Source organism: Festucalex cinctus, chromosome 12 (assembly GCF_051991245.1).
Source record: "Festucalex cinctus isolate MCC-2025b chromosome 12, RoL_Fcin_1.0, whole genome shotgun sequence".
NCBI lineage: Eukaryota > Metazoa > Chordata > Actinopteri > Syngnathiformes > Syngnathidae > Festucalex > Festucalex cinctus.
The window spans coordinates 16,057,380-16,071,461 of record NC_135422.1 but is presented as its reverse complement, the minus strand read 5'-3'; the positions used below and the strand labels follow the sequence as shown (position 1 = coordinate 16,071,461).

The window sequence follows — 14,082 nt, the reverse complement described above, 5'->3', positions numbered from 1 at the left end:
GGTTGCAAAAAAATAAATAAATCAAAAAGCACGTTTTAATTTAAAAAAAACAATAACGAGGTCGTGAAAGATGAACCCGCGATAAACGAGGGAACACTGTACAACTCAATTGAAAAAAAAAGACAAATATTGGGGGTGTATAATTGAGGGGATGCTGAATCCCATTTGACATGAGTTGGAACGTGATTGGTTTATTCAGAATGCAGCCACATAGTTATGAGGGTGTGCACACTTGTGCAACCACACAATCTCAGTTATTCCTTTTTTTTTTTTTTAACTAGTTGACTTTATAATTTATAGGTCACTTAAATATATTCATCCACAAAAACTTGACATTTGTAGGGGTGTGTGTAGACTTTCTGTCGATTGTAGCTGATGAGTAGCCGGTGGTGTGGTGCGCTAACCTGCTTGGACTCGGCGCTGATGCAGCAGAAGTCCCGCGGCTGGCTGAGGTGGCAGCTGGACACGTCTGTTAAAATGTAGACTGGACACACGCACAGTTTCATATAAGATAACGAGACAGTGGCGAAGGTTCCAGAATATTTGAGCTCAAGGGCGACATCAGGAAGTATGTTAAAATTTTGTAAAAATTAATAAATGATTAATCATAAACAGTATACATATGATTAATGTTCATTTTTAATGTTAGCTATTACTAATTTCTATATTACAATATATATCTTTATCACTATAAAGTTTATTTTGGGTTTCCCCCTTAAAACTCATTCACTGCCAGTCGTCATAGAAAATTTTTACATTTCCAATACTCACGTGATATTACATTCAATAATTATATATAAACCGAATCTACCAAATAACAGAATAGACTCCCTACATTTTGTCCCGTCCCGTTCTTTTATAATTGACAGCAGAAAAATGTAGGTTTGCCAAAATACAGCCATTTCTCCCATGGACTCTGAAACTGTGTTTATTTCCTATAAAATGGGGCAATGATGTCATCTACCGGTGGTTGGGCATCAGTAAAGTTGTTTCCAAGTTTGATATTTACAGTGGAGCATGCTCAGATTCGCCCCCATTTAGCACCGCTCTAAAAAATACAATTGACAAGTATACTTGTCAAAGGCAGTGAATGAGTTAAAAAAATAATCATCATGAGTTTCCTACTCATTTGAACTAAACTAATTATCTGACCTAGGTGAGTGCTGCCATCTAGTGGGCGAGTCCACGCGGTGCGGACGGACGGGTGGTAGTCCTGAGCGTTGCGGGGCTGTCGCAGGACTGCCCACAGACGCTCCGGGGGTCCGTCCAGCTCCGCCGCCCCCAGGAAAGCGTGTATCGAAGGGCTCGACGACGGCCTGTAGTAAGCCTGGACGCCGCGCTCTTCTCCCTGGTGTCTGGATCAACCAATCAATTAAGAAATGGATCAAGGTATGCCCGGATAAAAATGGACTCAATTGTGGAGATCACCTCCAGCCAGCAGAAGCTTTCCCCTTCAGCAGGTTGCTCAATTCTCCGCAGGATGCCAGTCGCACCTTTGGAGAAACATTCATTTCATTAAAAACAAAAAAACAAAACAAAAAAAAAACATACTAAATATATACCAAAAATATACATGAAATACAAACATACAATATAAAATACAGAATATGCTGCATGCTTATATATCTTGAAAATATACAACTTCCCCACTCCTAAATATGACTTTTAATAAAATTTCTGTCCTCTAAAATATGAATTTTCATATTGTGAGACATAGCCCTCTCCAAAATGTGTCAAAAATCTAAGACTCTTTTTCTCTCAAAATGATGACTTTTTATCTTCAAAATATACATATTCGCACATCCAAAATAATGCTGTTTTATCTCAAAAAACATACAGCATTATAAATATGAATTTTTCCACAAAATATGTGATTTACCTAAAACAATAAGACTTTTAAAATCAATAAATATAACCAACTTCTTTCATCCAAAAATACAAAGACTACCTAGAATACAAGACGTTTTTCCTTAAAAATATTAATTTTATCTCATTATTATTATTTATTTTTTTTAAATCATCAAGTCAAATATCTAAGAATGGACTATAAAAGTTTTTGGAGAAAAAAAACAACACTTTTTTTTTTTCCCCTCAAAAATATACATCTGTTTTTAAAAATTACTTGTTTACTTTTTTTTTTTTTTTTTAAATCGTCTTATATTTAGGAAAACATGACTTTTTGCTTGAAAATATGAACTTTAATAAATAAAAGTGTTTTTCTTTAAAAAAAAATTCGATATTTTTCCCCAAAAATAATGACTTCATTTCTGTCGTATACCATTTTTTTTAAATACAAAATGTAACTTTTTGTCCCAAAAATACTCTTATCCACTTGATTATACAAAGATGATTTATGATTTTCAGTCTGAAAAGTATGATTATTTATTTTTTAATTTTTTTATTTATTCTTTTAAATCGCCCAAAATTACAATTTTTTTTTTTCTCTCAAGATCACACTACGTTTCTCCTGAAAATAGACGTTTTTCCATTGGGATTGTAAGCTTTTTTTTTTTTTTTTTTTTTTTTTTTTTTTCAATGATAGCTTTTCATGTTGAAAATATGATTTTTTGGTTTTGTGTTACTACCTCAGCCAGAGCTCGGCCCAGCAGCGTGGCCGTGATGTCCTGATAGCCTGCGGATACGGAGGAGGAGCAGGTGGAGCCAAAGGAGGCGGCGCGACGTCGAGTGCAAGATGGGGCAGACAATGGTGATGAGGTCATCGAGGGCTCACGACTGCCGTCTAATAAAGAAAAGTGATGCAATTATCCCATTAAAACATGACGAGTACCATGTTGTCAAATTGTAACTTACCCTGAGCAGCAATGGAGTTCGCCGAGGCAACTTTCTCACCTTCTTCAAGGAACGTGGAGGCCTGACAAACAGAAGTGGTTGAAGTATTGGACAAATCAATTTTAGAGGATTTTTTTTTTTTTATATATATATTTTAAATATACCACTTGATTCTTCTACTGCTACTAAAATTATAAAAAGAAAATACTGGCTCTCTCTTTATTCTTGACTATATCTGACTTTTTATCTTAAAAATATACAAATTTTTATTCTTGAAAATGTTTTTTTTTTCCCCCCGTAAGTTTGTGACTCTAAAAAATATAAAACATGCAATTTTGAAGATCTGATTTTTTTATTTTTTTTTGCTCTAAAAAATATCTTGATTTTATTCTCAACAAATATGACCTTTTTTTTTTTTTAACTATGCCAACTCGTTTTTTCTCAAAAATATACAAATGTTATTCCTTAAAAAGAGAATAGGTAGGATTATGACTTTTTTTATTCTGAAAAAGATACATTATAGTTATTGAAAAAAAATTGAAATATAAGATTAAAACTTTTTGTAAAAATATATCTACAAATACCAAACCTTACTCTTGAAACTATAACTTTATTCTCGTAGGAGTATGACTTGTTTCTCAGTAATATACAACTTTTCTGAAAAATACAGAACCTTTTCTTGAAAATGTAAACATTTTATTCTCGAAAAATATATAACTTCATTCATGTAGGGCTCTGACTTTTCATCTTGAAAATGTGACTTCCTAAAAAAAAAAAAAAGAAAAACATTTGTTTTTTCCCTTAAAAATATATACGACATTATCTCGAAAACCCCTATTTGCATTGCACTTGAGGTTGATTTACCGTGTGTCTGACATACATGCAAAATTGATTTTCACTCACATGCCCAGAAGTTAGTCTGTGGTCGTGTTGAATTTGCAGAGCATTGCCGCTGTTGTAGCCCGACGTGGGTCCAGATGACAGGCTCAGGCTGGATCCGGTGCACAAGGTGCTGCTGCTGATCCTGGTTCCATGCCTCAAGTCATCCTGGCAAAAAAAACAAAAAAACAAAAAAAACAAAAAAAAAAAAAAAAAAAAAAAAAAAACACCTTGATGACTCTCTTTAATTTACTAACATACGTAAAATACTTAGTATAATTAATTTCATGACAATAAATTATTATTTTTTTTTTAATGTACTGCATGTATTTTTTATTTTTAGCTATTTATATATGAGGATAATGTGCCTGAAACAGTTTATTTTGTAAAAAAAAAAATATATTTGTAATGGTATTTATAATTGATTTCATTTTGATCATTAAAGAATTATCACATTGGATACAAGCATTTTTGTTGTTGTTGGGGAGTATGAAAAAAAAAAAATCGTGACAAATAGTACATACAGGACTCTTGATATTGCAACTGTTTGTTGGACCATATTAAACATGAGGCCTCAGGCCATACTTTGCCCACCCCCGTGTTAGACATACAATATTGTACCTTGGCGTCTGGAGATAAAGCCTGCTGCAGAATTCTTCTCTTCTCCTGCTCGGTCCTTTCGCGCAGTCGCTCCCTCGCCTTGGCAATCTCGCTCAAGGCTTCCTCCCGAGCGCGGCCGTAATCGCGCAGCAGCTGCTCGATGTCCGATGGGTACACGCCATCATCGCCGCTCGCCACGTCTCGTATTCTGCCGATAAAGCGATGAAGTGAAGTTCAACGATATGCACGTTGCAGATCAGATGAGACATCCATGTCGCACCGGCTGATCTCCGGTTGTAACTGTTGGCCGGGTGTGGCCGGAGGGCTCGCCGGGTGACGTCTGCGGGGGCTCAGGCTACGAGCTCGACGGCTCGTGTGAGGACGATCCTCCTCAGCCTTTTTGCGCAAACCGTGTCTGGGAAGGTACAAAAAGTAACCAAAATGTCAAGAATTAAGCTTTTTGCAGATCACTCTGGTCACACACAAACATAAATATGATCTGCCAGTGAATCGGATCTCAGATCATACAACTGTCAACTGGACTAGATGGCCAAGTCAGTATGAATTTGATGTTTTGTCTACTTATTTATGCATTTATTTACTTATTTATTCACTCGCCTACTTCTTAATTTACTGATGTAAAATGTATTTACTTGTTAAAAAAACAAACAAAAAAACTTGTGTACGCACTTCAAAATGTTTGCTTTGTTACCTTATTCTTTACCGATATTTATATTTATGTACAGCACTTTGTATACAGCAATGCCTGTTCTTAAAGCGCTTTATAAATAAAGTTGAGTTGAGTACTGAAACTAACTAAAACTAATCATTATTCAACAGAACCAAACTGAAAACTAATTTAACTAAATTTAAAAAACAATATTCAAAATGAAATAAAAACTATCCGGTAACTAAAATGAAAATTCCAAAACAATAATAACTCTGGTCAGATGTTTGGTCAGTGGGTCAGTTGGCTGGTCGGTCAGTTATGACGATGTGGTGACACAGTCCAAGTTTCTAGAAGATCTAGTCCATCCAATTGGACCAACCTCGTCCCCAAATGAATTGTTAGTAACTAACTAGTCCTAACTAACTAACTAACTAACTAGTAACTGTTAGTCCAGGATCTCCATAACTCTAAACTGCTAGAGTTCCATCACATCTTTCTTCTACTAGTCACTATATTGCTGGATATCAGAGATTTACAAGCAAACACTTACTTCTCCTGCAGCTGCTCTTTTCCATAACTGGACTTCCCCGTGAGCTCCTCCGTGGCCTTGCGAGACAGCATCTTGAGCAGCGCGTCCGTCTCCCCGAGGCCGTAGTGCAGCTTGGCCTCGGCCAGCTCCACGCTCAGCGGCGTGGAGCTGGCCCCGAGGCCGACAGAAGCCATCACATGCTCCCTTTCCTGACGCAGACACTCGATTTCTCTTAATAACCTTCCTTCGGAGTTGCAGCTCTCAGCCGTGTCCGAAAAACCGCCGCGCTTGGATCGCTGACGGTTGACGCCAGACCAGTTGGTGAACTTGTTGTGCAAGGGCAGGTCCTCGGGTAGTGTCTCCGTGTCCACTCTGGCCATTGGTTTAGCGTTCACCAGGATGTCGGTGCTGCACTCGCTGGGCGTCAAGGATGCGGGCGGAGATATGCTGCAGGTAGCGTCGCAAAAAGGGGCCGCTTGAGGGATTTGCTGGGCCGGTTTGGTGGATTGGAGGACTTTGGATTCGGTGATGAGAGCGTCGGAGTAGTTCTGCGGAGAAAAGTCGGGCCAGTGAGGTCTTTGTGAAGAGTTCCATTTAGGTTGAGGTTGGGTATTCCCATTGTGAATACGATTGGAGTTCTTAAGGCTTGAATCGTTCATATTAAAGACTTTCTCAAGCGATTTACTGCAACAAACGCCACAATCAAGTCCCGAAGACCTGTGAAGAGACTCAGTGAAGCTTTTCTCTTCTATGCGTCCATTCTGATCTCTTTCTGCAGGCGTCAAATGTCGTTGTGCACCCAAAGTGACAATGGGGGACGACGCCCGATCTGTGAATGTCGTTACAGGCTTTGACGAATTTCTCAGCCATGAGGTTTGGTTTTCTTGGTCTCTGTTTGGTTGCAAGTTGTTTTCAGAGGCGGAGTTAAGACGACGGTACGAAATCTCGGGCAAAGTTTTCTTGAAGGGAGCAGATCGTATTTGCCTTCGGCATCCATCATGTAACGTTTTTAAAGACGTAGTCCCGTGTTGGAATACACGAGAGGTCCTGTCTTCTGTGTCACCCGTCTCCAAACAGATAGAGTCTTTGTCTGGCGAAGCCACCTCAACACCAATCAGCCTCAATGTGACATTGATCTCGTGCGTTTTAGGTCTTTGGTGTTTCTCTGTATTTGCTGGAGTCAGTGGTCTTTCCGCCTGCACTCCGACATCCGAGGCGGTTCGAGTCGAGCGGTCGAAACTGATATTTGGGATCGATCGAGGGCTCGACCCGCCGACGCGACCGGTCCTCATTCCCTGGACATCACCTAACAGATCCGAGGTGCTGTGGATCAGCTTGGACAGCTGGACTGACATGTTTTCCATACTGGTCCATGTCAGGAAGTCCTTCATTCGAACTCGGGTCTTCGGGACCTCCGTGTGGCTCCTTTTGTGCCGCTCCCTCCTCCGTGGAGTGTCCGGTGGGACCACCTCGGTCTGAACGCCGTCTTCATTTGTGTTTAACTCCGGATCAGACGAGTCGACAACCCCGCCGGACGAGGTGGTGTCGACTGCCGGTTCAACACTACTTGAGAGTCCTTTGTGGGCGGCGTAGGCGCTCAGATGGGAATTGAAAGGCGAATTCTGCCCGTTTAAGCCGTTGTCCACGCTACACCATCTTGCTATGCGTTTTTCGGCGCCGTTGAAAAGCGGCGATTTGTGGGACAGATCGGCAGCGCTGCCGAAGGCCGGGTTCTTGCGGCGCGAGCGTTCGCCGTCTTGCCACTGATGAACAAATGGGTTGATATCACTGGAGGCAAAACGCATGAGGTTTTCCTGAGACTCGACTGCATTCTGCAAGTCATTTGCCTTCGGTGATTTTGATTGCGGAGGTAACGAGAGTCGCTTTCTGCAGAAGGTAACATCTTTTATCAGATCCATCTTGGAATTGACTTTGGAAATCTCAGTATTAGAATGCCTGGCATCTGTTTTGTCTTCAGTGTCAAGTAGTAGCTGAGTAGATGATCGTTTGCCAGAGGTTTGGTCTTCATCTGAAGATGATGTTTGAAAGGAAGAGGAGAAAAGAGGTTGCATTTTTGTCTTCCTGAACCTTTTGGACTTATTTTTAAGCAGAAGCGTTGAATGGCACTGAGTGCCAACAGAGGACATTTCATATCCGCAATAATTTGTATTTGTGACCGGCGTTTCGTCTTTTAATGCTGCAAACCTCTCTAGGACATGCACTTCAGATTGATTGGCCACACAAGATGCTTTATTTTTGACATGAGTTTTGTCAAACTTGCACTGACAACCTTGACGTTTGCCGTTGATGGTGTAATTCCTACTGGCCACACAAGTCTGAGAATGGTCATTCAAGCACGGACTACTATGCTGACCTCGTCCTTGGGCAGAAAGTTTATTTCCTCGTGCGGCATCGGTGAAATCACATCCATCAGAGGATAGCTTGTGAGGGTGCTCAGCTATCTTTGGCGATTGTGGGTTACATGTGTGACCACAGCCAATGCTGGACGTGCCTTCCACATGACAGTTCCCAGCAGAATGCTCGGGTCCTTTTGAACAATTCATCTTCAACAGACCGAGCTCAAAGCTGCCTGACACTTCGTGGACAATTGGCTTGTTCTCAAGTTTTGTCAATGTTTCGATAGTTTTCACTTCAGTAGCTTCTCCAACGTTGGCCAATCCTTTCACCTGATCGCTGCCGTTATCTCGCGTCAGTTTCCTTACTTGATTGATTCCCTGATCATCAGAATCAAAGGCTAGGCTTTGACTCAAGTTGTTGTGACTCCAGCTGCTCAACGACATTTTTAAGTGCTCTTGCACCACTTGCGAGATTCTTAAGTCGATGGCGCTACAAATGGCCTCAGACTGACAGCAATACTTTCTTTCGGGGTTGTCACTTTGACACCCTGCCTCCTTTGTATTGGCAACGAATTCTTTTGGTAAATGCTCAACTTTTATGTCTCCCACAAGTTTCTTCAGTGTGGGATCAGTATGACCAACAGATACAAATCCAAAGTTGGAGATGTCCACGTCACATTGTTCTTTTTTGGTGTTACACGAGTTGTTATCAGAGCAAGAATCTCCCTGGTTGTCAACAGGTGAAGGGCTTCTTTTTGGAATTTTCAGGCTCCACGCAAAAGCCTCCTTCTGCTCTTGGTTTCTCTTTCTGGAATTTTTACAAGTTGATTCATGTTGCACGGCAAAATACGTAGCATCGACATCTTTGGTGTCATTGTTATCGGTTGGTTCTGCCTTCGTGACTGAGCAATTTTTGGTAATCTGACGGCCAGACGAATCAGACTGTTGGAGTGTAACATCGAGACTGTTTAGAACTTCATCTTTCTGGGGAGCTTTTAAAGAACTTGTTGATTCTGTCGTAAATTCTTGACTTTGCCCAGAAAAGTTTGGTAACAGATGCAGTTCTGTTTGACATCCTGAGGTACGCAGGTCAGGTGTAACAACAGGATCTCCAATTAAACCCTCGGCCAAATTATCTGACTGATTTTTCTCATTCTGTGATATCAGATTCGTGGTTGGTTGAGCATTCAAACCTTTGGCGGTGGTGCATGTCAGGCTACAATCTCGAGATGGACTGGGGCCATCTGAGCGGTTGACACTAAGTGGGCTGGAACGTTTGCTGCCTTCTTTTCGGAATGTTGGAGAATCTCGGTTGATCCCGGAACTGCTTGTCGCCTCAAGGGAGGAGTTCGTGTCGAGAAGCGGCGGCAGGTTTTCAGACAACCTCATGACGATTGAACCCGTTTGACCAATGTTATCTTGTACATCTCTAAAACAGTTTGCAATGGAATCTTGGTGGCTCCAGTGCATCTCTGCAGGGATAACTTTAGGATCCTGACAGATGCTCCACTGTTGACTAATCGGAGTTATCCTATCGCCGCACAGGGGAGCCGTCACCAAAGTGTACGTCGGATGCACTTTTTGGCAAGAGCTCGTTATAGCGTCACACTTCTCCATAGCTAGCGAGTCTTTGGACATCTTGCTGTCTTCGCTGTCTGCTTCACTCGGAGCCACTTGCTCACTTTCCAGCTTCTCCGCGAGAGCCGTCGCGTAAGCCGAGCATAAAGAATCGAGTGAGAAGAGGCTGTCGGAGTCGGAGGCGCCTTCGTGCTGTTCCTTTACTACTTGCCATTCGCGTCGTTGCTGTCTCTCTACCCACTGGCCCGTCTTGTTCATCAGAGCCTCAGTGCTGCGCCATCGTCTCAGACCCTCAGATGGACGTCTCTGCTCGAGCTCTTCACAAGAAACGGCTGTTTTAATAGCACGTTCACTCATCACGTCGCTGTCTCCATGGCTTCCAGGAGCGCGACCTCCGATCTTTCCGACTCCTTTGGGGTCGTTCGAATCCGATGGCGCGCTTCGTGACACTTTGGGTTCCGCTGAATTAGAGAAGGATTTCCTGGTGATGCGAGACTGCGTTGAAGGGATGATTGGGATGTCCGCTACATTTTCTCTACCAAGCGGTTGCACGGGAATGCAAAGGGGCAACTTTGGTGTAACTGCTGCGTTGTGGTCTGATCGGTTCTTAAATGACAATTCTCGTTGTGGAAGCAGCGGTTTTCGTTCAGTGCATGGCCAACATTGCTGTTGCAGGGAAGTCTCCTCCACCTTGGAATTCAGTGCTATGTTGTCCGAGGAGCTGCGTCTTCCTTGGCAGGACTGACTTGGTCCTGAGGGAAGCGCGTCAGAGCAACTGTGTGCCCTTTCCCGGGGGAGGCACTCGTCCGAAAGCCACTTCCTGCTGCTAAAACATGCAGGAGATGTGGAGTTTGATGTCACTTCTGTGGATTTATTTCTCTTCAGGAAGTGTCTGTTGAAATTGGCATATTTTTAATATTTGCGAGTTCAGAAAATGTTTTGTAAAGCTTGTGTACGCTTACCTGAAGATTGGGGTTTGCTGCGGGTACAGTCGGGACACAAGATCAGCAGAGAAGGAAGGTCTCTGAGAAAAAAATTTCGATGGAGACCCCTCCTCAGGGCTTTCCGGTCCAGGGGGTAGGCCCCTTTCCAGTCGCTGCAATTCCCTCTTTGCTTCCAACAGACGCCTCTTGCGGGCGATTCTCTCCAGCTGGAACTGCAACTTCTTCCGGTGAAGGAGGCTCTCGGCGCGACGCAGGGCGTGATGTTTCAGGAGCTCCTCCTGGACTGCTCTCTTCCTGAGCCTGGCAACCAGCGGGCAATTCTCCATCTCAACTTCCTGATTGTCCGACACGTTTCTGTTGAGGCGCTCCAGAAGCGAGTCTGGCTGGGAGTCCGTTTGAACTCCAAAGTCCTGGGTGACTCTTTGCTCTATGGCCAACAGGTGACGCTTCTCCTGCAGAATCCACTGGTGGACTGTTGGTTGAAGAGTCAACACAAAGAAAGAGTCAGGGACTTGTTTAGGAGGGTCACATAACATATCTCGTGTATATTATTCTTGAAACATGCCTGTAAAATTCACCAATTTATCCACGTGTGGTGGACTGGTAGCAAACTATTAATCGGCATCACATCACATTTCAAATATCATTTTTCAGGATACTCATAAAGTTAGAAAAAAATAATCCCCTGACAGCAGTTTCATCAGTTATTGCAAAATTGTGTGGATATGTCTATCAAGGACATACAAGGAAGTAGGGATGCTCGATTATGAAGAAAATATTAATCATGATTAATTTGGTAATAATTGAAATCACGATTAGGACCATCATTTGTTTTTTGGTAGAAAACCAAAAAATGTTTAAATGTAAAAATATGAAGTCATAAATTTCTTTGAAACAGTACAATTATGCAATTTTCTTTTGGACCAAACATGGATTTATTAAATTAGTTAGGTATTTAAAAAAACAAAAAAATAAATAAAAAATACAAACATATACATTTAAACAACTCAAAATCAGTATGAATAATCATTTATTTTTGCTCACGATGATGCAAATTTTGTAATTGTGGAGTGTAATCATTGAAATTGTAATAAAATTATGATTAATTACACAGCCCTACAAGGACGCAACAAAAAAACTAACTCTCAAGTTGCATGAAATTAAATGGTTAATGGCTATTTTAAATTTACTTACTCTCGCTGTGCTGCTGCCGAAGTTGGGCCTGCTCCCTCTCCAGCTCCCTCTCGGCCCGCCTCTGCTCCGAACACATCTCCTGACGTAAACCCTCCACATAGCACCGCTGCTCCTCCACAAGCCGCCGAGCAGTCGACTCCTCGTCGGGAGACAAACACACGGCAGGAAGCCCTTCTTCCTCTTTGCTATAAAAGAAACACATGAGCCAAGTCAGACCGAGAAACTGGTCTGAATGAATTTTCGGGCTGTCTGCATTTACCTGCGGTCAGGAGTCTGAGGGCAAGGGTCAGTGTAGGTGCCTTCACTTGCCTGAAAGCAAAGAAAGTAAAATATTCGGCACCCAGAATCAATCAACAGGTTTGAGTCGAGCTGCACGTACCCTGCGTCGGCGCTCGCGGAGGACAGCCGCCTCAGCTGGATGGTTAAAACGAAATTTATGAAGCCCCCCCAAGGTGATCACCGTTCCTGGAGACGAGAGAGAAGAAGAATACGGCTATACGTGGAGACACAGCATTTGGCAGAACTCCTTTGCAGTCATATTAGTCGTTCTTCGCAGAAGATAAAGCATATATGCAGTCAATTTTTTGGGAGGGGTATCAGAGACTGCCCTGCCTTGTATTTCAACTGCACAAGCAACCCTGAATAATGGCTCGAACAATTGGGAAGACCAACCTTGTGCCAGCCTGCTGGGCTCCGTGATTTCCCTGTTGTTGAGCAGGCAGGTGCAACCCGGCAGTGGCATCAGCGTGACCACACCACCGTCGTTTTGGATCTCACAACCGGCACCACCTGGCAGAACTGACAACACAGTTAAAAGTGGTTTCCAAAGAAACAAACATAAAACGCTCGCCGAGTCATGAGTCGCCATTTGAGAACTCATCGTTTTTCCCTGGCGATATGTAACTACTCAATGCTACCAATTACTGCTATTTGATTAAAAGTGCACCTGAGCATTTTTTTTTGGGTAATTTTTACAGTGAACAGCATATTAGAAGATATCAGACGACTTCAGAGAAAACGGGGTGACAAACTTTCTCAAGACGATACAAAGAAAGACTCAGATTGTTATTGGCAGCGCTGGAAGATAACGGATGATTAATTGCCATCGGCTTGCTGCTCTCCATAAGGTACAGTAAGAGCCCAACTAAAGATAGATAATCTTTTGTGATGTATTGTATTTCAAAAGTGAGCATAAATATCCATCACTGAGTCAAAAATGCAAATGAAAAGGTTAATGGGAACGTAGTAATTGTCATTTTTATGGGTTATCTGGGGGGGTTTTCTTAATGGGTTTTGAGTGTAGTTTTCTAATACGAGTTTGAAATGATATTTTATTTTATAATTTTTAGGACCAAAAGTTACGGACCAACAACTGGTGCAAAGAGCAAACATTTGCCAATAATGGACCCCTACCCCCCAAAATAAGTTTACAATTGCCTATGTTAATAGTTTAAACCCAAAATACAACACAAACTATGACCCCAAAACACAATATAATTTCAAACTCACTTTACATCAGCCTTACGAATAAATGTAGCTCCGCTCAATAAACCAAGCTTGTAGATCAGTCAAAATGTACCAATGAAAGACTTTCTTATTCAGCGGGGATTTAGTGCCAACTTGTGGAATCTTACGGCATTACAGAAAGAGCATGCCAATAAAGGGGATTTTCAGGCAATATTTGGGGAGAGCTTCCAGAGAAAAGAACCGTGAATTTGCAAACAGTGCACCACTAAAATGTGAGTGATGTGTTTTCAGCTGGGTTCGTACCTATTTGTGGTTCTCCAAACTGGTCTTGGGGCCCAAGGCGGGTAACTCCTTCCTGTAATGAAAATGAGTGCAATGATACAATCGACTATATTCAATAATCCTTTCATTTCCAAACTCTTCCTCTCTCATTTACTGCTTGGGGGATTCGGCCGACCGACGCTCTTGGTGGGTGAGTGTCAGGCCTGCTTTTCGAGATGTGTGGTGGACAGGAAAAGAGATGCCAATCACCTTTTCTTATTGTAGCAGAACAGAGAAATAGCAAGAGAAGGAGCAGGAAGAATCTAGCAAAGAGAGAAAAGATATTAGTCAGGACAGCTGAGGAAAACATGGAAAGGGAGGAGTCAAAAAACCACGCACACATGCAGAGCCAACATAAGACAGGTTCCAGCTAAGCACCTGCGGATGGCGCTGTGACCACGAGGGGCACTTCAGGGTCAAAAACAGAGTCAAAAAATAGTTCAATCATTGAAATAAGGTCGTTTCTTCAGATTTTGCTTTTCTATTGTTTTGCTTTATTTACTCAAGCTTTTACACATGTTTACGTCATTTGAAGATCTCAACATTCAACTTAAATTTATTTTTTAAACCATTACGGTCACCTAGTTTCAGCTACCTCAGTTTAAGTATGTGTTTAAAATTGTAGTAAACGTTCTGTTTTTATACATTCAAAGTTAATTCATGTATCGAAATTGCTGTATTTGTTGCTGTCGTTGCCCCACAAATTATTTTGGCACGTTGCTGCATGTAAAAAAAACAAAAAAAAAAAACAGA

At 41.9% G+C, this 14,082-nt stretch overlaps 1 protein-coding gene across 1 annotated transcript in view; it reads right to left on the bottom strand.

Annotated features, from left to right (window-relative positions):
• stard9 (StAR-related lipid transfer (START) domain containing 9) overlaps window positions 1-14,082 on the bottom strand; it is a 33,424-nt gene that overhangs the window by 5,297 nt on the left and 14,045 nt on the right. The window contains exons 15-29 of the mRNA XM_077539237.1: window positions 13,312-13,363; window positions 12,214-12,339; window positions 11,921-12,006; window positions 11,801-11,850; window positions 11,542-11,726; window positions 10,366-10,819; window positions 5,490-10,295; window positions 4,550-4,684; window positions 4,291-4,477; window positions 3,694-3,837; window positions 2,812-2,872; window positions 2,586-2,740; window positions 1,429-1,493; window positions 1,153-1,355; window positions 405-484 (exon numbers count right to left, since the gene is read on the bottom strand). Coding sequence (XP_077395363.1) covers window positions 405-484; window positions 1,153-1,355; window positions 1,429-1,493; window positions 2,586-2,740; window positions 2,812-2,872; window positions 3,694-3,837; window positions 4,291-4,477; window positions 4,550-4,684; window positions 5,490-10,295; window positions 10,366-10,819; window positions 11,542-11,726; window positions 11,801-11,850; window positions 11,921-12,006; window positions 12,214-12,339; window positions 13,312-13,363 — 6,789 coding nt within the window. The remainder of the gene's footprint in view (window positions 1-404; window positions 485-1,152; window positions 1,356-1,428; window positions 1,494-2,585; window positions 2,741-2,811; window positions 2,873-3,693; window positions 3,838-4,290; window positions 4,478-4,549; window positions 4,685-5,489; window positions 10,296-10,365; window positions 10,820-11,541; window positions 11,727-11,800; window positions 11,851-11,920; window positions 12,007-12,213; window positions 12,340-13,311; window positions 13,364-14,082) is intronic.